The 27439-nt window shown below is 44.5% G+C and overlaps 1 protein-coding gene across 10 annotated transcripts in view; it reads left to right on the forward strand.

Moving 5' to 3' along the window:
- Positions 1 to 290: 290 nt before the first annotated feature.
- The window catches only part of mbnl3 (muscleblind-like splicing regulator 3), a 74776-nt gene continuing 47627 nt past the window's right edge, over positions 291 to 27439 (forward strand). For 3 of the 10 annotated variants that reach the window (XM_014212976.2, XM_045724106.1, XM_014212983.2), the window contains exons 1-2: positions 295 to 668; positions 23532 to 24908. In XM_014212976.2, the coding sequence (XP_014068451.1) occupies positions 24726 to 24908 (183 nt within the window). In that variant the 5' untranslated portion in view covers positions 295 to 668; positions 23532 to 24725. Of the gene's footprint in view, positions 669 to 23531; positions 24909 to 27439 lie in introns of all 10 variants that reach the window. The other 7 variants (XR_006771067.1, XM_014212973.2, XM_014212982.2 and 4 more) reach the window with 5 other exon arrangements.

A 27439-nucleotide genomic window follows, 5' to 3' on the forward strand; every position in this document is an offset into this window, starting at 1 on the left:
CACATTTTTACAGGTGAGTCATTATCATAAATGAAAGAATATTGTAATGTATAATAGAGGCTGTTATGACGGTGGCTACCCTGTAATACCATTTAGGACATGAAGCTGTATACCTGAGATTGTGGACCATGACATTCGGTAAAGTAGGTTTACCAAAATGTAAAGGGTAGAGACAAAAGGACAGTACCTGAAGTGACCCATCCAGTTACCGCCCTCTTACCGCGGATAACAGAGTCTAATGGGATTCCCCTAAAATGGAGGCAATGCGTAATACCAAACAACACTTTTCTCCTGAACTCCTCCCTTCTGCTTTTGCCCTCCCTCGATTTTTACCTCGCCCTCCTCTGGTCTAGCTTGTCTCTCTGCTTTTTATTTAGCCAGCTACCAAGTTGCGACATTTCACTTCACGCCGCTTCATCGTTTTGTTTCCCCGCATAATTTTTGGGGATAAATGCACGACGTATCGTTTTTTAAACCGTAATCATAAATGTAAGTGATTAGATTTTTCCAGCACTATTACCATTCGCTCTAAGTATGGCGTATTCAGAATTGGTCAAATAATTATCTTATCGTGACATGAACATTTATTTAGCATGCTGTAACAAGTAAGAAGACAACGTGTTGAAGACAGGATTAGGCTATTTCTCAGACCTACCGAGCGTGCACAGGTAAGAACACTAATGCTTGACTGCTGTCGCAGTTGACTTTCACCTGGCGTCTTGCCTTACTAATTGCGCATGTTGGTGAGTGTAAATAAGCTTGTAACAACACATCTATTGGAAGTTAGTAAATATGTATCACATGGATAGCCAACATTTGAATAAACTGCCTGTTGTTGGGTAGTTTACAATAGCAATAGTAGGCGAGGTTACGCATAGAATACAGAGTGATGATGTCATAACATTTCACGTCTGACAATTTTTAGGCCTAGGCCATATGATGATGCATTTAGGCTACCAACAATCATTTTCAGGGCTGTCTCTCATCAAGACACTCACAGTATGCCACAGTTATCGACTCTGTCGCGTCGGTAATACAGGAAGCAAATCTCACAACCATTTCTAATGCGGAAATGTTGAAGAGCTCGCCAGTTTAACTGGAAATTAGTAACATCTGGTTCGTTCAGCCATTCCTATGGGGGAAATTAATGGAGAAGGAATGGGGTTTTGGGATAAACGCCGAAATAAGGTCTGAGGTTAACCGAAGCTTAGGAGATCTTAAAGTGTTTTTCTGTATAAACTCTGCTAATCCTGTGTTTACCACAGACCTTATTTTCGGTGTTTACCCCCCCCCCCCAAAAAAACACTAATTTCCCCATAGGCTTTGGCCAACAAGCCATGTGGAGTTATCCTAATGGATGCTAAGGGTGCAACTGCAGCCTGCAATTTGGGGCGTTCAACCCCTCTTTATATGTTTATTGGTCAATTTAAGCTATATGACTCCAGTACATAGGCAGGGGCACTTCAGTACAGTAGATGGCAGTAATGCACCGTAACGTTGGATGCCAACTGCCGATAAATCCCACAGTAGAAGAGGCTGGGGCGAAAATGTTAGCTAGCTATAGCTAGTGTCTTTTGCCCCCGCCTGTCGGACACTGTTTTCCCACAGTTTTGTTAACGACAGTGAGGGCAGGTGTTCGGCAGGCAAGAGCGAAGAACACTGTGTGCTAACTTAGCCAACTAGTCTTAAGGAGGACTCCGGTACACAGCAGGCGGGTGGCAGGTGCGACACCATGTGCTAGCTAACTAACTAGCAAGCACACGGGCAAGCACACAGTGTCACCCCGACCTCCCGCCTGCTGTGTACCGGAGTAACTAGACTCCGATAGGCAGTGTACTTCACCCCACCTGTCAGACACTGTTTTATTCGGAACAGAGCAGGCGGGAGGTGGAGGCGACTCCGTGTGCTAGCTAACTAACTAGCAAGCTAGCACACGGTGTCGCTAACTAGCAAGCTAGCACACGGGTTCGCTAACTAGCAAGCTAGCTAGCACACGGTGTCCCTTCCGCCTGCTGTACTAGCAGGAGGCAGGAGCGACCGGTAGACAGTGTCCTTTGCCCTCGCCTATCGGGCATTGTTTTCCCACAGTTCTGTTAACGACGGTGAGGGCAGGTGTTCGGCAGGCGGGAGCGAAGTACACTGTCTACCGGTGTCGCCTCCTGCTAGCTAGTAACAGCAGGCTGGGATGAAACAAACTCAGATAACACTTTTATTTCCCTTTTGACCCACATTCAGAAGTGTCACACAAGCATGAAGATGGCGTACTCGGGGGGGTTGTTCATGCAGGAACCAATGGGATGCTCGAGGGGGGCGTTATGCCCACATGCAGGTCGATTTGCGGGTTGCAGTTGCACACTATTTGTCCGTTAGTGCCAACAACAAGACGCCACTTCTTCTTGGCCTGTAATTCCACTCAATCCAAGTGCATGTCGATCTTTTGAAGAACTACATAATTTATATGTCTATCGAATTGCAAATCACTATGCCTATTTGAACACTTTTTTGAATGATAATGTGGCCTGGGGGACTAGAGGGTTCCTGGCCTGGGGGACTAGAGGGTTCCTGGCCTGGGGGACTAGTAGGAGAAGTTGTTCCTTATAGTGCTGGCCTTGGAGCTTTTCTTATTCCAATCATAACCTGTTATCAGACCTCATCCAATACACTATGCCTACTATGTCCCAAATGTCACCCTATTCTATGTAGTGCACTACTTGGGCCAGGTCAAAAGTAACTCTACATAGGGAACATGGTGCCATTTGGTTTGAATGCGATAAACAGAACATTAATATACTGGCTGTCCCAGGTCACCACAGTAGTTCTGTCGGTTAAACCAGGTGACTAAACCAGTTTCCTTTCATCTTTGCCAAGTGGCATTCCACCCAGTGGAGTGAAGTTCTCCCCTTATTTTCGGAAATAGGAATGGGGGGGGGTCTGCAGATAAGGGGTCACATCAAAGTCAATAGGGCTATAACACACCATAACCCCACACTAAATATGCTGTTTTCACTCACTCAACATCAGTGCATATGCTTTTGCGAATCGATGCCATTGCCTTGCCTCATTTAACAGCATGGCGAGTCTAGACTGGTTTATGTGCCCCCTCTCTCTCTCTCGGCAGTGGACTCTGCACCCGTCTAGCTCTTTTTATTTTTTACTCCATATTAACACAGGTAACCGCTGCGCCACACACACAGCGAGGTTACTGTATTCTAACTGCACTCCTACACAACCTGTCCTCATTTCCCCTCTACACAACCAACCAGGTCCACGCTCAGCTGCCCCAGATTCTGCCCCAGATTCTGCCCAGTACCTAATATTTTCATGGTGCAAATAAAACATTTTACTGATAAAGCAACAGCAATAAAAAAATTTAAAAAAATTCACCAAATGTTATGCAGGCTATATGAAATTGATTAATCCATAATATCTGCTAATGCTCAGCCAGCTCACAGTTAGTAAATATCCATTATCTCACTGTGAGGGTTTGGATAAAGGTATAGGTTAATAACATAAAAAACACAAAAAAAGATAGACTTTTATACGCATGCAAAACAAAATCAGTAATTCTTAAATGCAAACATGTTTCCTTGTTAACTCCATTACATGTTATTCCTTGAGTCCACTAATATGTAATTTATGAGTGTAGCCTATGCGTCTGTGTACATGCCAGTTACATGTGTGTGTCCTGTATAGTGTGTATGTTTTTGTGTAAGTGTCCATATACAGTGCCTTCAGAAAGTATTCCTTCCTCCTTGAATTATTCCACATTTTGTTGTGTTACAGCCTGAATTCAAAATTGATTCAATATTTTTCCCCCTCACCCATCTACATGCAGTACCCAATAATGACAAAGTGAAAACATGTTTTTAGAAAATTGTCCAAATTTATTGAAAATGTTACATACATATTTCGCTTACATAAGTATTCACACCCCTGAGTCAATGCATGTTAGAATCACCCTTGTAGCGATTACAGCTGTGAGTCTTTCCGGGTAAGTCTAAGAGCTTCACACACCTGGATTGTACAATATTAACTTTAGCGCAATGACTGGAAGTCTATGGATATCTGCAGATACCCATAGACTTCCAGTCATTGCATGCTTGCAGATACCCATAGACTTTCAGTCATTGTGCTAACACTAGTTAGCATTGGCTTGCAAATCTACCTCTAACTTCATAATGGACACAGACATAAAAATGATATCCACAAGTTCTTCTGACTGGGCTTTGTTTTTATTTAACTAGGCAAGTCGTTTAAGAACAAATTCTTATTTACAATGACAGCCTACCCCGGCCAAACCAATTGTGCGCTGCCCTTTGGGACTCCCAATCACAGCCGGTTGTGATGCAGCCTGGAATTGAACCAGGGTCTGTAGTGATGCCCCTAGCACTGGGATGCAGTGCCTTAGATCGCTGCGCCACTCGGGGGTCCTCATGGGCCTCCTTGCCAAAATTCTGAAGTATCCCGCGCATGCTTCCGCATATTGATTTTGTCCATCCACACCAGATGTGATCAGGACACGCAGGTTAAAATATCAAAACGAGCTCTGAATCAATTATATTCATTTGGGGGACAGGTTAAAACACATGAAACATTCATGGACATTTAGCTAGCTAGCTTGCTGTTGCTAGCTAATTTGTCCTGGGATATAAACATTGGGTTATTATTTTACCTAAAATGAACAGGGTCCCTTTTTTCTGGATTTTGTAGAATTTTGACCCATTTTGTGTCACACAAAATCGTGTGTTCTCTACTCAAACAAATAATCCACAGATAAAAAGGGGAAACCTTAGTTTCTAGTAATCTCTCCTCCAGTCTTCTTCTGTGGACTTTATCTGGCAGTTGGCAACCAACTTTGACTGGAGTGTGGACCTCAGTTCATCATTCAGTCACCCATGTGGGTATATGCTCCTAAAAACCAATGAGGAGATGGGACTTGCAGCGTGTCACGCGGCAAAAATGGAACCAAGTTCTATTTTAGAGCCTGGCTATGCAGACGCTTGTTGACGCGTGCGAGCAATTTGGATGAAATGATTGAATAACATGTATGTGTATATTTATTTTGCAACGGTGGCGGTGTGGTCAGCATGTTAGGCTTGCCATAACAAAGGGGTGGAACACTTTTCGACTCAAGACATTTCAGCTTTTCAATTTTAATTCATTTGTAAAAATTTCTTTAAACATAATTCCACTTTGACATTATGGGGTATTGTGTGTAGGCCAGTGACACAAAATCCATCTTAAATTCAGGCTGTAACACAACAAAATGTGGAAAAAGTCAAGGGGTGTGAATACTTTCTGAAGGCACTGTTTGTGAGGGGCATATCTATAGCTGGATGTATGTTCTTGTGAATGGGTACTGTGGTGCTTTAACAAGCTGAGGGGATTATAGATACTTAACCTAATTACTTTGCTCTAGCCCTGTTGCTTTGACCTTTCCCTCTCATTGTGACCGGAGCTCCTCCTCTTGTCTTGTTATTCTCCTCCTCCAGCGCTATCTTTAATCAATCACCTAATCACTCTACCCACACCACTCTGGCTCTCTTTCTCTCTCGCAATTCAATTTCAATTTCAGGGGGCTTTATTGGCATGGGTAACATATGTTTACATTGCCAAAGCAAGTGAAATAGATAATAAACAAGTGAAACAAACAATACAAATTAAACAGTAAACATTAAACGCACAAAAGTTCCAAAGGAATAGAGACATTTCAAATGTCATGTTATGTCTATATACAGTGTTGTAACGATGTGCAAATAGTTAAAGTACGGAAGGGAAAATAAATAAACATGGGTTGTATTTACAATAGTGTTTGTTCTTCACTGGTTGCCCTGTTCTTGTGACAACAGGTCACAAATCTTGCTGCTCTCTACTCTCTCTGTGGTATTTCACCCAATAGATATGGGAGTTTATCAAAATTTGATTTGTTTTCAAATTCTTTGTGGGTCTGTAATCTGAGGGAAATGTCTAATATGGTCATACATTTGGCAGGAGGTTAGGAAGTGCAGCTCAGTTTCCACCTCATTTTGTGCCTTTCTCAATAGCAAGGCTGTACATAGTCAAAGATTTCCTCAGTTTTGGGTCAGTCACAGTGGTCAGGTATTCTGCCAATGTGTACTCTCTGTTTAGGGCCAAATGGCATTCTAGTTTGCTCTGTTTTGTAAATTCTTTCCAATGTGTCAAATAATTATATTTTTGTTTTCTCATGATTTGTTTGGGTCTAATTGTGTTGTTGTTCTGGGGCTCTGTGGGGTCTGTAAACAGAGCCCCAGGACCAGCTTGCTTAGGGGGCTCTTCTCCAGGTTCATTTCTCTGCAGGTGATGGCTTTATTATGGAAGGTTTCTCTCCCTCTGCTTTTTAGAGATAGCATCAGCCAGGTCTCTCTCCCTCTGTTTCACTCCCGGAAGTGGCGCAGCGGTCTAAAGTACTGCATCTCAGTGCTGGAGGTGTCACTACAGACCCTGGTGCAATTTCAGGCTGTATCACAACCGGCCGTGATTGGAAGTCCCATAGGGCGGTGCACAATTGGCCCAGCATCGTTAGGGTTTGGCCAGGGTAGGCCGTCATCGTAAATAAGAATTTGTTCTTAACTGATTTGCCTAGTTAAATAAAGGATAAATAAAAATAATTATGTTGTTAGAATGTTCCAGGTGACTCTGGTCTGAGTAAGACTAATGTTTATTGGTTGGTTCTAGGCTGTTTTTTTAAAGCTTGAAATGTTGCTGGTATGACCATGGCCTAAAAGAGTGATTTGTTAGATTTTATCAGTCAGACAGTTGTTTAAGGGCTCTGGCTGCACATTCTGTAAATATATTGCATGTCTTAAAGCTTCCTGCGTTCCAAGTGTCTACTCTGGTGTTATGGCCTTGCGGTTTCACACAGTTATTCGTTTTATCCGTCTGTGACTGGTGCGCCGACAGAGGGGCTGACTGGGCTTTTGGACTTGTGCAGCATGGGAGAGGGACCGTGGGGAAACTAATAATAATTAATTATATTTGTAAAGCTCTTTTCATTATACAAGAATAATCACAAGGTGCATAAAATAGAAACATAGGTCAACAAAAAATGGAACAAATGTATGTAACCATGTCATGAGGAAGGCTAGGCCGATATAGGTCAGTCTTAAGGCCTGCTTTAAAAGCTCCAACAGTCTGAATAGCCCTGAGATTATCTGGAAGGGAGTTCCATAGGCATGGTGCATGGGAGGACAAGGCATGGTCCCCCATTTGTGCCGAGCCTGATCCTGGGGACGTGGCTTAAATGTAGGGTGGGTGGAGGTTCATAGGGGGAGAGCAGGTCTGACAGACAGGAGGGTCCGATGCAATTTAAGGATTTGCAGACGAGGAGGATGATTTTATACTCAATTCTTTGAGCAACAGGTAGCCGATGGGGGTGATGTGGGCAGACAGTTTTGTTTGTGTCAGAAGAATCCTTGCAGCACTGTTCAAATTCAATCAAATACCTTGAAATCATTGCTTCTGAGCCCCTCCCAACGATGCAGAATATATATATATTACACAAGGAATAAAATACACAAGAATGGAGCTTTATATAGGGAGTACCAGTACCAGATCAATGTGGAGCTATATACAGGGAGTACCAGTACCAGATCAATGTGGAGCTATATACAGGGAGTACCAGTACCAGATCAATGTGGAGCTATATACAGGGAGTACCAGTACCAGATCAATGTGGAGCTATATACAGGGAGTACCAGTACCAGATCAATGTGGAGCTATATACAGGGAGTACCAGTACCAGATCAATGTGGAGCTATATACAGGGAGTACCAGTACCAGGTAAATGAGCAAGGGTATGAGGTATTTGAGGTAGATATGTACATGAAGGCAGGGTAAAGTGACTTGGCATCAGGATAGATAATAAGGTATTTGAGGTAGATATGTACATGAATGCAGGGTAAAGTGACTAGACATCAGGATAGATAATCCAAGGGCCCATGCCAAATCTTTTCAGCATTGAGGGGGAAGAGGCGCTGTCGTGCCCTCTTCACGACTGTGTTGGTGTGTGTGGCCCATGTTGAGTCCTTAGTGATGTAGACACCAAGGAACTTGAAGCTCTCGAACCCGCTCCACATCAACTGATGTCACAAAGTGCTGTACAGAATCCCAGCCTAAAACCCCAAACAGCAAGCAATGCAGATGTAGAAGCATGGTGGCTAGGAAAAACTCCCTAGAAAAGGCCAGAACCTAGGAAGAAACCTAGAGAGGAACCAGGCTTAAATTACCCTTGCCTAACGATTGCGTCTGAAGCTGGGCTTGCAGCACGGCTATCCTCGCCATAAGGCGATCGTTCGCCTGTATATTATGAGTACAGCGACTGCAGTTAGAAGGCATAATGTTAATGTGTTAATGTTACTACTTAGCTTAGGCTGGTGGAGGTCATGTAGAACCATGTCCAGATAAAGCGTCCGGGGTGAAAAAGTTTGAAAAAAGTTGAGTGAGGGGAAAATTAAATATAAAACGGTAATTAAAAAGTAAAAACCGTAAAGTTGTCAGGTAGCAAAGAAACGTTAGCAACAAACTGCACAGCAGCACGTAAACAAGTCTACAAGTTGTGACCGGAAATGACGGTGATGGTCAAAGCATTTCATAATGACAGATTCAAGTGCTAAAGGGCAATAGTCAGTTAGGCAAGTTACCTTGGAGTTCTTGGGAACAGGAACAATGGTGGTCAGCTTGAAACATGTTGGGATTACAGATGGGGACAAGGAGAGATTGAAAATGTAATTGAAGACACTTTTCAGATGGTCTGCGCATGCTTTGAGAACGCACCCTGGTATTTTAAATGGCGGTCTTGTGAGTGTTAAACTTTAAAATAGGTTTACACACGTCAACCACGGAGAGTGAGATCACAGTCATCCGGAACAACAGGGGCTTTCACGCAAGACTCAGTGTTGTATTCCTCGAAGCGACCATAAAAGACATTTAGCTCGTTTGGGAGTTCTGCATCACTGGACATCTACCGGCTGGGTTTCCCTTTGTAATCCGTTATTGTCTGCAAGCCCTGCCACATACAACTAGTGTTGGAGTATTGAACGCGTCACTGGTACTTCCTGTTTGAGTTTTAGTTCGTAAACAGGAGAATAGAGTCATGGTCAAATTTGCAGAAAGGCGGACGAGGGAGAACCTTGTATGCGTTTCTGTGGGTAGAATAAAGGTGGTCTTCCGTTTTAGCGCAGCTAGTAGCGCAGGAGACATGCTGATAAAAGTGAGAGCGGTTTTAATTCTCCCCGTGTCAGTCTCTGCCCACCAGAAACACTGGCTCTGGGTGAGTGGTTTCTTCTTTGTTTATGGCTCCATATAGTTCGTTGAGTGCCAAAGTGGTGTTGGCTTGGAGGGATGTAGACAGTTGTGATCATTACTCTCTTGGTAGATAAGTGTCTGCAGCTTACCATGAGGTGTTCTATATCAGGTAGATTAAAGGTTCTGCAGTTTACCATGAGGTGTTCTATATCAGGGAATCAAAAGCTAGAGATTTCCTTCACACTGAACGCAGCACACCAGTTGTTGTTTATGAAGAGGCACACCCCTCCCCCCCTTGGACTTGCTCGAGGCCGCCTTCATCCGATCGTGCTGCTGCATGGAGAAACCACTGAGTTCACTGAGTCATCCAGCCACGTCTCTGCAAGGCATATCATTTTGCAGCTTTTCAACTCTCTCTGATAGGAGACTCTTGGACGAATCCCAACCATCTTATTCGCGAGTGACTGGACATTTGCCAATAGGACGGAGGGGATATTCTCTTTGTCTCAGTGACACAAGGATGCCGGCTCGTCTGCAGCATCGACACCCACAGCGTTTTGGTGAAGTGGAACAAATGAATTGTGTATAAACAAGGAAACAGTTTAGTCTAAGTCGGATTTGAAATCGAAATCAAGGTTAGTAACTGTCTTGGCCGTCAAGTATTAATAGGGCTAGGCGTCCCGCTAGCGGGACAACTTCCGGTGAAACTGGAGGGAGCGCAATTCAAATAAATCATTAAAATTATGGATATTAAACATTTAGGTACATACAAGTGTCTTATATCGGTTGAAAGCGTAAATTATTGTTAATTTAACTGCACTGTCCGATTTACAGTAGCCATTACAGCGAAAGCATGCCATGCGATTGTTTGAGGACGGCGCCCCACATCAAAATATTTTTCCACCGGCACAGGTTTCATAAATTCACAAATAGCGATTTAAATATTCACTTTTTAAAAAATCTTCCTCTGATTTGTCATCCAAAGGGTCCCAGCTATAACGTGTAGTGTCATTTTGTTAGATAAAAATCCTTCTTTATATGCCAAAAAGTCTGTTTAGTTGGCACCATCGATTTGAGTAATCCTCTCATTCAACTTGCAGAGAAAGCAAAATCTACCGCTAAACTTTGTTAAAACAAGTCAAAATGTTTCTTTGACTCCTCAGATACCCTAATGTAATCAAACTATAATATTTCATATGGAAAGAAGTATGTTCAATAGGAAACCGATATTAGCAGGTGCGTCTTGTCTTCATCGTGTGCCCAAACACGAATTTCCAAGACTGTGTCCTTGTACTAAAACTCATATTTCTTATTCATTTTTGAAGTTACAAGCCTGAAACCTTGAACATAAACTGCTGACACCCTGTGGAAGCCATAGGAATTGCATCATGGGAGCTAGAATTCATTATGCCCCTATTCTTTCCATTGTAAGAGCATGGGCTCTCAAAAAGTTTCTTTGGATTTTCTTCTACCGTATCTATTGTGTTATAGTCTCCTACATTATTTTAACATTTCTAAACTGCAAAGTGTTTTCCTTCCAATGGTACCAATGATATGCATATCCTGGCTTCAGGGCCTGAGCAAAAGGCAGTTTACTTTGGGCACATCAGTCAGGTGGAAATTGAGAAAAAATGACCCTAGCCCTAAGAAGTTTCAACTTTCTGTACAAAAAAGTAAGGATAAACATGGAAAAAGTCACTAAATAGCAAAGTCGGGTTGAAACTCATAAGATGTCACCCTTCTCCGTTGGCGCCATCTAGTTTATGAATTGAATTTGCAGGCAGGCCACCAAGTACTGCGTTCCCATAATCAATTCTGGAGGTTACGTAGTGTAGTGGTGCTCCATCTTTGAGGATGGACATGACGCAGTTTTCACGGTTGTCGTAAGAACGGGACCAAGGCGCAGCATGTGTAGAGTTCCACATCTTTATTCCAAAGTGAAACTTCAAGCAAAAACAAATAAATCAAACACCTAACCGTGACTACGTGGAGCACAAAACAATATCCCACAAACACAGGTGGGAAAAATAGCTATTTAAATATGATCCCCAATTAGAGACAACGATTACCACCTGCCTCTAATTGGGAATCATACACAACACCAACATAGAAAATATAAACTAGAACACAACATAGAAATATTAAACTAGACTACCCCCTAGTCACGCCCTGACCTACTACACCATAGAGAAACAAGGGCTCTCTATGGTCAGGGCGTGACAGCAGTGCGCTGGAGTCAACAACAGCCAGCCTTCCCCCTCTCTGGCTGTGTCCCATAGGCTACATTGACACAGGCAGCCAAATTCGGATGTTTTGCCCAATTATTGGCAAAAGAGCTGATCTGATTGGTCAAAAGACCGATTCATGAAAAAAATATCAGAATTGGTCTGCCTGTGTAAATGGCACCTTATTCCCTACATAATGCGCTACTTTTGACCAGAGTCCTACACGGTATGTATGCCACATAAGAAAAAGGGTGCCATTTGCGACATAGCCTCTATCCCACCTACCCTGACCTCTACCTGGTGACTCCTGGAGTTCCCTCCCTCCCCCCTCTCTCTCTGCAGGTGTGGAGAGGCAGCCTGCCTTCTCCCTCTCTCTCTCAATTAAATTTCAATTTAAGGGTTTTATTGGCATGGTAAACAATGTTAACATTGCAAAAGCAAGTGAAGTAGATGATAAACAAAAGTGAAATAAATAATAAAAATGAACAGTAAACATTACACTCACAGAAGTTCTCTCTCTCTGCAGGTGTGGGGAGGGAATGCAGTAGCAGCCAGTCTAGCCCCATTCAATAGTCTCTTTTGAGTTGTTTTATTTCAGTATACATGGCAGCAGCTAAAAGCTGTATTGTGTACATAGTACAACAGGAAATGAAACATTAAAAACAAAACGAATATAGCAGGCTAATGAAGGATGTAAAGAAGTCTTCATGAAGGGATCTTGGACCAGGGAGAGTGTCCATACCAGTATCACCTTGAGTCTGCATAATCACTAGCCTAAACAATAATGACATTTCATCAAACTTAATATTAACCTTTTGATTCCTCCCCGTTGCCAAACGGCCAAGCGGCAAATCATGTGGCAATCTCAGGTTCAGAGGTTACCTATCCGCTGATCCAGTGTGTTGTTGTGTTGTTTACTGTAGTGTGTTATATTTGTATTGTTGTTTAATGTATTTAGGGTTGCAAAAGGTTGGAAACTTTCCAGTAAATTTCCGGAATTTCTCCAGACATTTTCCATGGGAAGTTAAGCCCGGGATTTTGGTAAATTTGCTTAAATTCATCAAAAATGTTAGCTTATAACAGGGAACCTTTTTGTGGGATACAGAGAAGGCAATTCTAGGTCTTGTGGCATATTTTGGTTAAACTATCCCCAATTCAATGGAATTGCAACCCTCTGCGTGCACAGTGCACTCTTCCATCACATGTATAGCTGATTCTCAAAATCTTGCACACTAATGAGATGTTATTGAGCCCACACTACTACACTGTCTGAGCCAAGGACTACATGCTTTCTGGTAAGTTTTGATGACAATACTGGGTGGGGTGAATATATTTTATATTACATTATTTTTTGTTAACTAGTAAATAGTAGCCTACAGCAAAGTGTGTTTAAATCATTTCTATCTTAACAATTTCTGCTAGTTAGTTTTTGCTACCATGTGGGTTTTAGCTTGCTTGAGCCTGCTAACTAAGGAGTGTTAATTCACCTGTTTCCATACATGTTTCATTTTAAAACATTTATCCTAGAAAGGAGTTGTTTAATCTAACTGCTTAACTATTTATCTGTACATGGAAATGTATCAGTTTTTTTTTTTACTAATTGTTTTCTAATCTTTACAGGAAAATGCCATGGGCACTATCTGATGTGTGGAGACATTTCACTTCAGCTAATGTAGAAGGAAAAGCTGTGTACATTTGCAAATACTGTGCCAAATCATATGTGAAGAATGCAACAAAGATGCAGAATCATCTGGCCAAGTGCATAAAGTTCCCTCAGCACTCACAACAAGCAACCTCTGACAAAAGTCCCTCTATTTCTTTTTGAGGTGAAAATGATGAATCAGACACCTTATCGATAGCAACAGCTCATGGTCCTCCTAGAATCAGAATTTTATTTGACTCAGTCAAGGAACATAGTCAGAGAAATGCTGATGAATGTCTTGCTCAAGCTGTGAATGCAACTGGTTCACCTTTGATGCTCACAGGCAATGTGTATTGGAAGAGATTTCTGAATGTTCTTCGCCCAGCATACACCCCTCCAACCAGACATGCTTTATCTACTCATTTGCTGGATACAGAGTTCAACAGAGTTCAAGTGAAGGTCAACAAGTCATAGAGAAAGCAGACTGTATTGCAATCATCTCTGATGGGTGGTCGAATGTTCGTGGGCAAGGAATAATTAACTACATCATCTCCACCCCTCAACCAGTATTCTACAAGAGCACAGAGAAGGGACAACAGACACACTGGTCTCTGCATTGCAGATGAGCTGAAGGCAGTCATCAATGACCTTGGACCACAGAAGGTATTTGCACTGGTGACAGACAATGCTGCGAACATGAAGGCTGCTTGGTCTAAAGTGGAGGAGTTCTACCCTCACATCACACCCATTGGCTGTGCTGCTCATGCATTGAATCTGCTCCACAGGGACATCATGGCACTGAAAACAATGGATACATTCTACAAGAGAGCCAAGGAAATGGTTAGGTATGTGAAGGGTCATCAAGTTATAGCAGCAATCTACCTCACCAAGCAAAGTGAGAAGAATAAGAGCACCACATTGAAGCTGCCCAGCAACACCCGTTGGGGTGGTGTTGTCATGTTTGACAATCTCCTGGAGGGGAAGGAGTCTCTCCAAGAAATGGCCATATCACAGTCTGCCGATATGGACGGCCAAATCAAGAGAATCCTCCTGGATGATGTATTTTGGGAGAGCGTGGTAAGCAGCCTGAAACTCCTGAAACCTGTAGCAATTGCACAGATTGAGGGAGACAATGCCATCCTGTCTGATGTTCAGACTCTGCTTGAAGATGTAAGAGAAGAAATCCGCACTGCCCTGCCAACATCACTGTTGCTCCAAGCAGAGGAAACTGCAGTTCAGAAATTCATCAAAAAGCATGAAGACTTCTGCCTGAAGCCCAAGTATGCTGGCAAGAGCATCCTGTCTGGTGCAGAGATCAACAAGGCCTATGGTGTCATCACTACCATGTCTCGCCACCTTGGCCTGGATGAGGGCAAAGTTCTTGGCAGTCTGGCGAAGTACACTTCCAAGCAAGGGCTTTGGGATGGAGATGCAATATGGCAGTCATGCCAACATATCTCATCAGCCACCTGGTGGAAGGGACTTTGTGGATCTGAGCCTCTTTCCCCTGTTGCCTCCATCATCCTCCAAATCCCACCAACATCAGCCGCCTCAGAGCGCAACTGGTCCTTGTTTGGGAACACGCACACCAAAGCACGCAACATGCTGACCAATACAAGGGTTGAAAAATTGGTGGCCATCCGGGAAAATTTGAGGCTTTTTGAGCCATCCAAAACAATGTTGGAAAGTGACAGTGATGATGACGCCTCAGAGTCTGATGTTCAAGAGGTGGATATTGAGGAGGTCCAGGGAGAAGACATGGAAGCCTGAGAGGAAGACAACCAAAGCTTTAGTTTCTAGACTATAATTTTACAGATGTATGTTGAAAACGTTTTTGAGAGAGGCGATGGATCATTGGGGATCATTCAATATTCCCTTTCTTTTGTTGTTCAGTGAAATCATCCCATGTGAAGAGTCAACTCATTTAATTAAAGTTCAATTTGTAACTAAATAGTTTTTTTTATTTCTATAAGGATTTAATAATTTGCAATTATGTGTACTTATGATAAGGTAAAAGGTTTGTTTCTTTCTCCATATGATATGGTAAATATATCCAATGCAAAAAACATCTACATTTAATGGTATTAATATTAATTTGCATATATTCCCGTTAATTCCCATATATTCCTGTTAATTCCCATATGTTCCCGTTAATTCCCACAGAAAGTTTCCACCTTTTGAATATTCCCCAAAATGTGCAACCCTAAATGTATTGTGTTTGTTCCTGCTGCCTTCAGACTCAAATGTAGGTGATATTAGATCAGGTCAGGGTTAATGTTTACACAGGAACTAATGCCTCAGCCAAAATGTTATGAGATACCAGGAAGTGGCTTTTTATAGTAATCTATCTAGACTACATGGTTTTATGTTTGCACACACAGACAGAGCCTTGCCACTGACCAGGTTTTGCTTGATGCATTTAGACCCTATTAATGTCTTCTTACATGATGAATATTAACCCATCACTCAACCTCAACTCTCCTGAAATAGAATTATAACATTGTTTTGAACAATGCATGCATACATAAACTCAGCAAAAAAAGAAACGTCCCTTTTTCAGGACCCTGTCTTTCAAAGATAATTTGTAAAAATCCAAATAACTTCACACATCTTCATTGTAAAGGGTTTAAACACTGTTTCCCATGCTTGTTCAATGAACCATAAACAATTAATGAACATGCACCTGTGGAACGGTCGTTAAGACACTAACAGCTTACAGACGATAGGCAATTAAGGTCACAGTTATGACAACTTATGAAACTAAAGAGGCCTTTCTACTGACTCTGAAAAACAGCAAAAGAAAGATGGCCAGGGTCCCTGCTCATCTACTTGAATTAGGACTGCAGACATGGCCAGGGCAATAAATTGCAATGTCCGTACTGTGAGACGCCTAAGACAGAGCTACAAGGAGACAGGACGGACAGCTGATCGTCCTCACAGTGGCAGACCACGTGTAACAACACCTGCACAGGATCGGTACATCCGAACAGCACACCTGGGGGACAGGTACAGGATGGCAACAACAACTGCCCGAGTTACACCAGGAACGCACAATCCCTCCATCAGTGCTCAGACTGTCCGCAATAGGCTGAGAGAGGCAGGACCGAGGGCTTGTAGGCCTGTAAGGCAGGTCCTCACCAGACATCCCTCTTTACTCCTCTCTCCCCTCTTTTACTCCTCTCCTCTTTTACTCCTCTCCTCTTTTACTCCTCTCCTCTACTCCTCTCCTCCCCTCTTTACTCCTCTCCTCTTTACTCCTCCTCTTTACTCCTCTCCTCTTTACTCCTCTCCTCTTTACTCCTCTCCTCCCCTCATTACTCCTCTCCTCTTTACTCCTCTCCTCCCCTCTTTTACTCCTCTTCTCCCCTCTTTTACTCCTCCCCTCTTTACTCCTCTCCTCCCCTCTTTACTCCTCTCCTCTTTACTCCTCTCCTCTCCTCTTTTACTCCTCCTCTTTTACTCCTCTCCTCTTTTACTCCTCCTCTTTACTTCTCTCTTCCCCTCTTTTACTCCTCTCCTCCCCTCTTTTACTCCTCCCCGCTTTTACTCCTCTCCTCTTTTACTCCTCTCCTCTTTTACTCCTCTCTTCTTTTACTCCTCTCCTCCCCTCTTTTACTCCTCTCCTCTTTACTCCTCTCCTCCCCTCTTTACTGCTTTCCGCCCTTTCTCCTCTCTCCATTTCTTCTTCTCCTGTTTTCTCCTGCTCTGCAGCGCCTCACTCCTCACAGTCACTCAGCCGCTGGAGCAATTAGACCTCAATTCAAATTCAGACTTGTAGTAATGCTATCTGCATTTATACAGCATGCTGCTGGAAAGGGGTTGGATATGTGGCTTATGTACTTATGTTCAATAATTCAACACTGTTGTCCTGATTGGTTCCCTGGTGTGCTGGCTGGGTGAATTGAGGGAATCAGGAGCCCAGTCAGTGGCTGCTATTTTAGATGTGACACCACCTCCAGACTTGTCTGGTACTGAAGGTATAGTTCGTTCTCTGCTTTACTGTACTCCGTTACTTAATTTGCTTATGGATGAATAATATCACAGAGTCACAGAGTACCTTCTGTTCCTGCTTCAGGAAGGTTGGCTGCAGTATGGATCCTGAATGAATGCCGTTGTGAGTCTGGGCCAGAGCCAGTTTCCACTCTGTAACAGCCTATCAACTGCTCAGGTGGAAACTGTGCAGCCATTCTGTGTCTACTGCGGAAAGCCAGCCAGGTAGCAGTCAAGAGTCAGCTCATGTTCCCTTTCTGTTGTGGGATTTGATGATGTTAGCTGCAGCGTTGCTGAGCAAGGATGCATGCACCCTGAGGGAGGGAGGTGTGGAAACACTGCGTAAGCATGGGGCTCCTGACTGTGGCTGACCTGGGCCTGAATGCAGGATAGGCAGGGCTGAGGGAACAGCCTGTGCCCCAGAGTAATTTCTCCATCGATCAGTAGCTAGAATGATAGGAAGAGGAGGAGGGAGAGATGAAGCGACAGACCAGCAGGATGAGAGGTGGAGGAGGAGGGGGAGACAGACCAGCAGGATGAGAGGTGGAGGAGGAGGGGGAGACAGACAAGCAGGATGAGAGGTGGAGACAGACAAGCAGGATGAGAGGTGGAGAAGGAGGGGGAGACAGACCAGCAGGATGAGAGGTGGAGAAGGAGGGGGAGACAGACCAGCAGGATGAGAGGTGGAGGAGAGAGAGACAGACCAGCAAGATGAGAGGTGGAGGAGGAGGGAGAGACAGACCAGCAAGATGAGAGGTGGAGGAGGAGGGAGAGACAGACCAGCAGGATGAGAGGTGGAGGAGGGAGAGATGAAGCGACAGACCGGCAGGATGAGAGGTGGAGAAGGAGGGGGAGACAGACCAGCAGGATGAGAGGTGGAGGAGGAGGGAGAGACGGACCAGCAGGATGAGAGGAGGAGGAGGAGGGGGAGACAGACCAGCAGGATGGGAGGGAGAGACAGACCAGCAGGATGGGAGGAGGAGGGGGAGACAGACCAGCAGGATGAGAGGTGGAGGAGGAGGGGAGACAGACAAGCAGGATGAGAGGTGGAGACAGACAAGCAGGATGAGAGGTGGAGAAGGAGGGGGAGACAGACCAGCAGGATGAGAGGTGGAGGAGGAGGGAGAGACAGACCAGCAGGATGAGAGGTGGAGGAGGAGGGAGAGACAGACCAGCAGGATGAGAGGTGGAGGAGGAGGGAGAGACAGACCAGCAAGATGAGAGGTGGAGGAGGAGGGAGAGACAGACCAGCAGGATGAGAGGTGGAGGAGGGAGAGATGAAGCGACAGACCGGCAGGATGAGAGGTGGAGAAGGAGGGGGAGACAGACCAGCAGGATGAGAGGTGGAGGAGGAGGGAGAGACGGACCAGCAGGATGAGAGGAGGAGGGGGAGGGAGAGACAGACCAGCAGGATGGGAGGGGGAGGGGGAGACAGACCAGCAGGATGAGAGGTGGAGGAGGAGGGAGAGACAGACCAGCAGGATGAGAGGTGGAGGTGGAGGGAGAGACAGACCAGCAGGATGAGAGGTGGAGGAGGAGGGAGAGACAGACCAGCAGGATGAGAGGTGGAGGAGGAGGGAGAGACAGACCAGCAGGATGAGAGGTGGAGGAGGAGGGAGAGACAGACCAGCAGGATGAGAGGTGGAGGAGGGAGAGACAGACCAGCAGGATGAGAGGTGGAGGAGGAGGGAGAGGGGGAGAGACAGCCAAGCATGCCTAAGCAATCAATCTTACCCTCTCATCTCTCAAACATTTTTTTGCGAGTGTGTGCCTTTGTTCTTGTGTCTGAAAGTGTTTTAATACTGCAGTGGGCTAAATCAGAGTCACACCAAGTGTTTCTCTATAGTGGTGTTGGAAAAGGTACCCAAATATCATACTTGAATAAAAGTAAAGATACTTTAATAGAAAATTACTCAAGTAAAAGTGAAAGTCACCCAGTAAAATACTACTTGAGTAAAAGTTTTAAATATACTTAAGAATCGAAAATAAATCTAATTGCCGAAAAATACATAAGTATCAAAAGTAAAAGTATAAATCATTTAAAAATCCTTATATTAAGCAAACTAGACAGACTCATTTTCTTGTTTTTGTAATTTATGGATAGCCAGGGGCACACTCCAACACTCAGACTTAATTTACAAACAAAGCATGTGTGTTTAGTGAGTCCGCCAGATCAGAGGCAGTAGGGATGACCAGGGATGTTCTCTGTTTAGTGAGTCCGCCAGATCAGAGGCAGTAGGGACGACCAGGGATGTTCTCTTGATAAGTGTGTGAATGGACCATTTTCCTGTCCTGCTAAGCGTTCAAAATGTAACGAGTACTTTTGGCTGTCACTTTTGGTTGTCACTTTACACCACTGCTCTGTAGTATTAAACACATCTACTTTGAAACAAAAGTATCCACCTCACACACATGGTTATGGGCTTAGAAAAAGAAAATACCTGTACCATGTCAGATATAGAGTTGACATGTATTACATTTTGAGTTTGCAGCCCAATTTTAGAACATAGAAACTCCGGAATTTTGACTGTCTTTAAAAATGTTGATTAATTATGAAATTGTGAAAAATATGAATAACATTCCACCCATGAGGCCACTAGAGGATGATTTGATCATTTGTCTGCAGGAAAGTACTGCAATTCGAGCGCTTGGGACTATAAGACATAGCCGTGTGCTATTCAATGTTCTCTACCTATACAGTACTCTAAGTACTCTACCCCAATTCATATTGATAAGTTCAAATGAATACAAGATAAAAACACCAATCAAACCAATGAGGGTTCTGAACTTTAAAGCCAATTATCTCAGAATCATCATTTTGCAGATAGAAGCTTGTAGTCCCAAGCTTTCAAATGCCCACCTCTCCCCATTCTCTCTCGCTCTCTCGCTCTCTCCACCGCAGTACTCTCCTTATGGGCTTTCTGTCTGCACACTCTCATACACACAGAGACACTCCCACTGCTCCTTCCATCTGTCTGTCGCTATGTGACATGCGGACCGATAATATCTGCCCCAATCCCTTCTCCTTTCCTTTCACCTCTCTTTTATTCCTGTCTCCTTCATGTTATGTATTCACCTCTCTCTTTTATTCCTGTCTCCTTCATGTTATGTATTCACCTCTCTCTTTTATTCCTGTCTCCTTCATGTTATGTATTCACCTCTCTCTTTTATTCCTGTCTCCTTCATGTTATGTATTCACCTCTCTCTTTTATTCCTGTCTCCTTCATGTTATGTATTCACCTCTCTCTTTTATTCCTGTCTCCTTCATGTTATGTATTCACCTCTCTCTTTTATTCCTGTCTCCTTCATGTTATGTATTCACCTCTCTCTTTTATTCCTGTCTCCTTCATGTTATGTATTCACCTCTCTCTTTTATTCCTGTCTCCTTCATGTTATGTATTCACCTCTCTCTTTTATTCCTGTCTCCTTCATGTTATGTATTCACCTCTCTCTTTTATTCCTGTCTCCTTCATGTTATGTATTCACCTCTCTCTTTTATTCCTGTCTCCTTCATGTTATGTATTCACCTCTCTCTTTTATTCCTGTCTCCTTCATGTTATGTATTCACCTCTCTCTTTTATTCCTGTCTCCTTCATGTTATGTATTCACCTCTCTCTTTTATTCCTGTCTCCTTCATGTTATGTATTCACCTCTCTCTTTTATTCCTGTCTCCTTCATGTTATGTATTCACCTCTCTCTTTTATTCCTGTCTCCTTCATGTTATGTATTCACCTCTCTCTTTTATTCCTGTCTCCTTCATGTTATGTATTCACCTCTCTCTTTTATTCCTGTCTCCTTCATGTTATGTATTCACCTCTCTCTTTTATTCCTGTCTCCTTCATGTTATGTATTCACCTCTCTCTTTTATTCCTGTCTCCTTCATGTTATGTATTCACCTCTCTCTTTTATTCCTGTCTCCTTCATGTTATGTATTCACCTCTCTCTTTTATTCCTGTCTCCTTCATGTTATGTATTCACCTCTCTCTTTTATTCCTGTCTCCTTCATGTTATGTATTCACCTCTCTCTTTTATTCCTGTCTCCTTCATGTTATGTATTCACCTCTCTCTTTTATTCCTGTCTCCTTCATGTTATGTATTCACCTCTCTCTTTTATTCCTGTCTCCTTCATGTTATGTATTCACCTCTCTCTTTTATTCCTGTCTCCTTCATGTTATGTATTCACCTCTCTCTTTTATTCCTGTCTCCTTCATGTTATGTATTCACCTCTCTCTTTTATTCCTGTCTCCTTCATGTTATGTATTCACCCCTCTCTTTTATTCCTGTCTCCTTCATGTTATGTATTCACCTCTCTCTTTTATTCCTGTCTCCTTCATGTTATGTATTCACCTCTCTCTTTTATTCCTGTCTCCTTCATGTTATGTATTCACCTCTCTCTTTTATTCCTGTCTCCTTCATGTTATGTATTCACCTCTCTCTTTTATTCCTGTCTCCTTCATGTTATGTATTCACCTCTCTCTTTTATTCCTGTCTCCTTCATGTTATGTATTCACCTCTCTCTTTTATTCCTGTCTCCTTCATGTTATGTATTCACCTCTCTCTTTTATTCCTGTCTCCTTCATGTTATGTATTCACCTCTCTCTTTTATTCCTGTCTCCTTCATGTTATGTATTCACCTCTCTCTTTTATTCCTGTCTCCTTCATGTTATGTATTCACCTCTCTCTTTTATTCCTGTCTCCTTCATGTTATGTATTCACCTCTCTCTTTTATTCCTGTCTCCTTCATGTTATGTATTCACCCCTCTCTTTTATTCCTGTCTCCTTCATGTTATGTATTCACCTCTCTCTTTTATTCCTGTCTCCTTCATGTTATGTATTCACCTCTCTCATGTCTACAGTCAACCATGGTACACGTTCTAGTTAATAGTACCCAGTTCCTAATGTTTGCACAGTGTCACTCATTGACTTATACCAGGTGATGTGGGTTACTGTGGGGCTTCTATGTGAGTTTATTAGGATGTACCCCTTATTTATCAAGTCATTCACTATTAATGACTATATACACTGAGTGTACAAAACATTAAGCTTCCGAATACACCCACCCCACACTTTTGCCCTCAGAATAGCCTCAATTCATTGGGGCATGGACTCTACAAGGTGTCGAAAGACAATCACTTTCACCAGATTTTGTCCTTGTTATATTAAGCCCCCCATCCGTCGCTCACACTTAACCCTACCTTACCACACCTCACTGGGAGAAATACAGTAACAACCTCTCCTCTCATCCTCTCGTCATCCCTCTCTTTCTCCCTCTCTGGAAGTCAGACATTGCAGTGATGCCCTCGGTTTGAGCAGGACACAGGTGCACACACACTTCAGAATCAGACATTCTTTATTCTCCTCTTTAAATCCTGGCATGGGGCGGCAGGTAGCTAGTGGTTAGAGTGTTGGACCAGTAACTGAAAGGTTGCTCGATCAAATCCCCAAGCCGGCAAGGTAAAAATCTGTCGTTCTGCTCCTGAACAAGGCCATCATTGTAAATAAGAATTTGTTCTTACTTGCCTAGTTAAATAAAGATTAAATAAAAAATAAATGAGGCTCAGACATGACAGGCTGTGCCAGAGGAAAGAGGTAGGCAGGCAGGGAGGAAGGGAGGAACAAGGATGGATGGGTGGGGGGGGTCGATATGCAACCTCTATCCTCATTGGCAAGCCACTTTCTTTGCCTGCCTACAAGGCTCATGCTGATTGGCTGTGGCCTCACTCTTTCTCTCTTTTCCTCGTCACTCCCTTCCCCTCTATATATTGATAACTGTGTGCGACGGCAGCGGACAGACTGCGGGTGGGGATCGGCAGTTTCAGCCGGCCAGCCTGTGGCGGTTCAAGGATACTCATTTTCAGCACATATCGCAGCATGATTCATGTCGAGTTGGTCAATTACTTTCAGCTCTGCAAAGCTCATGTGACTTAAAGGGACATCTCTTTCTTGCTAGCTTTCTCTTCGTTCCCTCCCTCTTTCTCCCTCCCTCCCTCTATCCCTCCATCCCTCCCTCTATCCCTCTATCCCACCCTCCCTCTATCACTCCCTCCCTTTATCCCTCCCTTTATCCCTCCCTCTACCTCCTTGTATCTCTTAATTAAGACATTGCTTGCCCTTTCCTGTGCATTGCAGACTCCCATTGCAGCCTCCTTACTAGCCTCCCTCTCCGTCTGCTCTGCTCGATCTGTGTGTCTCTCTTTCACCTCATGACCTCATCACCCAGATAGACTCTATAGGTTTCTGTTGTAAGTTGACAATGTAGGTTGGATACTAATGCAGTTATGTTCTTCTTTCAGGATGCCTGCTTTTCCTGGAACTCTTTTCTGCAATAGATTTTTTACTTTATTTAATTGTATTATTTTAAACCAACTGCTGACTAATTTTGATCATCTGTCTCTTCTTGTGACCTAAAGACAGGTTTTTACGGCAAGGGCAGCCACATGAAGAGGTCAATGAAGAGGATGACGAAGACGGAAGGATAAACTACAAGAGACAGCCAGGGAAGGAAGAAACGTGGAGAAGGAGGGATGAGAAAGAGACTAAAATAAGAGGAGGAAGTGGAACTCCAAAGTGCCTAAGAAGACTGTGAGTGGGTGCCTGGCATTCTGGTCTGGTCCAGTGCTGTTAGTGCTGTGGGAGTGTTTGGCTGGCTGGTGGCCTGCTGCTGCTGCTGTGTACTGCTGCTGTCTGCATAGGACAGGCTCCTGGCCTTGCTAGGTGAGAGTAGAGCAAAGCACAGCACTGTGTGTGTGTGAGTGTGTGTTTATTTGTGTGTGTGTTTGGCCTTGAATGAGGCTATATGTGACCCTGACAGCCAGCGAGTCATCCATCCTGCTGCTGATCTGCAATCCGCCCACCTCCCCCCAGCCTCCACCTCCCCTCAGCCTCCACCTCCCCAAATACTCCACCTCCCCCCAGCCGCCATCTCCCCTCAGCCTCCACCTCCCCAAATTCTCCATCTCGTCCCAGCCTCCACCTCCCACAGCCTCCACTTCGTCATCAATACAAGGACACTGGTCGATAAGCTTCTGCTTTTTTATCTTTCCCTTTTTCTAAACAGCCTGACCAGCCATACTAATCGCTACAGAAGCCGTGTGGTTTTGGGATTTCTGTCTGAAGAACGGAGTGACCAGCGCGAGCAAGACAGAGACAGACAGACTGACGGACATAAGAAGAGGAAGCTGTCATTGGAAGGCCTCTCTCTAGGACAATGCCTGTCTGAACTACATATCTCAGCATGCCAGAGTGAGGTGCCCCAATTTCCTCCTTTTTCTATGAGACAGAGCTGGCCTCTGCTCACCTCTAGCTCTAAGAACTCATCCCATCGTCAGTGGATCAGGGATCTGCACCTTACCCAAGAATACCCACTACTCCAGCCTCCATACCCAGAAACTCAAAGTCATTTCAAAGGACCAGTTTATTCATTGTATCCAGTATAACTAAGTATTTTTTTTATTTCACACACTCATCTCCTCGTCTTGCCAAGGAGTTTCCAATTTATTTTCGTCTGCATCAGTGCATTTTGTTTGTGCACTAAGTCCCGATTGTGTCCAACCCTAGACCCTACTCCCTTATCCACTTGCCCCCTCCTGTCCTGAGGGGCTGTAATGGCAGTCAATATGGGAAGTATGGCCATGGGCCGGGACACTAAGTGGCTGACCCTAGAGGTGTGTCGAGAGTTTCAGAGGGGTACCTGCTCCCGCTCGGACGCTGAGTGTAAGTTCGCCCACCCAGCCAGGAGCTGCCACGTGGACAATGGCCGAGTCATCGCCTGCTTCGACTCACTCAAGGTAACAGTCAGCATCACAAACAACACGCACACACGCACGCACACAGCAGGCACTGTCTGACAATAAGGTAAGGGAAAACACTCTCTCATAACTCTCTCTCTGACACACCACGCAACCAACCTGTAAATCGTTTTTGAAATTCATCAACTAGGCCTGCTAAGGGATTAGTAATAGACAAAAGTTTTTACGTTTTGTGAATGGGTGTACAAAACATGAAGAACACTTGTTCTTTCCATGAAGTAGACTGACCAGGTGAATCCAGATGAAAGCTATGATCCCTTATTGATGTCCCTTGTTAAATCCACTTCAATCAGTGTAGCTCAAGGGGAGGAGGCAGGTTAAATAACTATTTTTAAGCCTTGTGAGACATGGATTGTGTCTGTGTTCAGAGGGTGAATGGGCAAGACAAAAGATTGAAGTGCCTTTGAATGGGGTATGGTAGTAGGTGCCAGGCGCAGTGGTTTGAGTGTGTCAAGAACTGCAACGTTGCTGGGGTTTTAACACTCAACAGTTTCCGTGTGTATCAAGAATGGTCCACCACCCAAAGGACATCCAGCCAACTGGTCTCAACTGTGGGAGGCATTGGAGTCAACCTGGTCCAGCATCCCTGTGGATCACTTAAGTTATTGTAGAGTTCATGCCCCAATGAATTGAGGCTGTTCTGAGGGCAAAAGGGGGTGCAACTCAATATTAGGAAAGTGTTCCTAATGTTTTGTCCACTCAGTGTATATTTACATTTAAGTCATTTAGCAGACGCTCTTATCCAGAGCGACTTACAAATTGGTGCATTCACCTTATGATATCCAGTGGAACAACCACTTTACAATAGTGCATCTAAATCTTTAGGGGGGGGGGTAGAAGGATTACTTAATCCTATCCCAGGTATTCCTTAAAGAGGTGGGGTTTCAGGTGTCTCCGGAAGGTGGTGATTGACTCCGCTGTCCTGGCGTCGTGAGGGAGCTTGTTCCACCATAGGGGTGCCAGAGCAGCGAACAGTTTTGACTGGGCTGAGCGGGAACTGTGCTTCCTCAGAGGTAGTGGGGCCAGCAGGCCAGAGGTGGATGAGCGCAGTGCCCTCGTTTGGGTGTAGGGACTGATCAGAGCCTGAAGGTACGGAGGTGCCGTTCCCCTCACGGCTCCGTAGGCAAGCACCATGGTCTTGTATCGGATGCGAACTTCAACTGGAAGCCAGTGGAGTGTGCGGAGGTGCGGGGTGACGTGAGAGAACTTGGGAAGGTTGAACACCAGACGGGCTGCGGTGTTCTGGATGAGTTGTAGGGGTTTAATGGCACAGGCAGGGAGCCCAGCCAGCAGCGAGTTGCAGTAATCCAGACGGGAGATGAAAAGTGCCTGGATTAGGACCTGCGCCGCTTCCTGTGTGAGGCAGGGTCGTACTCTGCGAATGTTGTAGAGCATGAACCTACAGGATTGGGTCACCGCCTTGATGTTAGTGGTGAACGACAGGGTGTTGTCCAGGGTCACGCCAAGGTTCTTAGCACTCTGGGAGGAGGACACAATGGAGTTGTCAACCGTGATGGCGAGATCATGGAACGGGCAGTCCTTCCCAGGGAGGAAAAGCAGCTCCGTCTTGCCGAGGTTCAGCTTGAGGTGGTGATCCGTCATCCACACTGATATGTCTGCCAGACATGCAGAGATGCGATTCGCCACCTGGTTATCAGAAGGGGGAAAGGAGAAGATTAATTGTGTGTCGTCTGCATAGCAATGATAGGAGAGACCATGTGAGGATATGACAGAGCCAAGTGACTTGGTGTATAGCGAGAATAGGAGAGGGCCTAGAACAGAGTCCTGGGGGACACCAGTGGTGAGAGCACGTGGTGCGGAGACAGATTCTCGCCACGCCACCTGGTAGGAGCGACCTGTCAGGTAGGACGCAATCCAAGCGTGGGGCGTGCCGGAGATGCCCAACTCGGAGAGGGTGGAGAGGAGGATCTGGTGGTTCACAGTATCAAAGGCAGCAGATAGGTCTAAAAGGATGAGAGCAGAGGAGAGAGAGTTAGCTTTAGCAGTGCGGAGAGCCTCCGTGACACAGAGAAGAGCAGTCTCAGTTGAATGACCAGTCTTGAAACCTGACGGATTTGGATCAAGAAGGTCATTCTGAGAGAGATAGCAAGAGAGCTGGCCAAGGACGGCACGCTCAAGAGTTTAAGAGAGAAAAAAGAAGGGAAACTGGTCTATAGTTGTTGACATCGGAGGGATCGAGTGTAGGTTTTTTGAGAAGGGGTGCAACTCTCGCTCTCTTGAGGACGGAAGGGACGTATCCAGTGGTCAAGGATGAGTTGATGAACACGATGAGATAAGGGAGAAGGTCTCCGGAAATGGTCTGGAGGAGAGAGGAGGGGATAGGGTCAAGCGGGTAGGTTGTTGGGCGGCCGGCCGTCACAAGTCGCAAGATATCATCTGGAGAGAGAGGGGAGAAAGAGGTCAAAGCATAGGGTAGGGCAATGTGAGCAGGACCAGTGGTAGAAAGTGGACCAGCGGTGTCGTTTGACTTAACAAACGAGGAGCGGATG

Source organism: Salmo salar, chromosome ssa09, assembly GCF_905237065.1.
Source record: "Salmo salar chromosome ssa09, Ssal_v3.1, whole genome shotgun sequence".
Classification (NCBI taxonomy): Eukaryota; Metazoa; Chordata; class Actinopteri; order Salmoniformes; family Salmonidae; genus Salmo; species Salmo salar.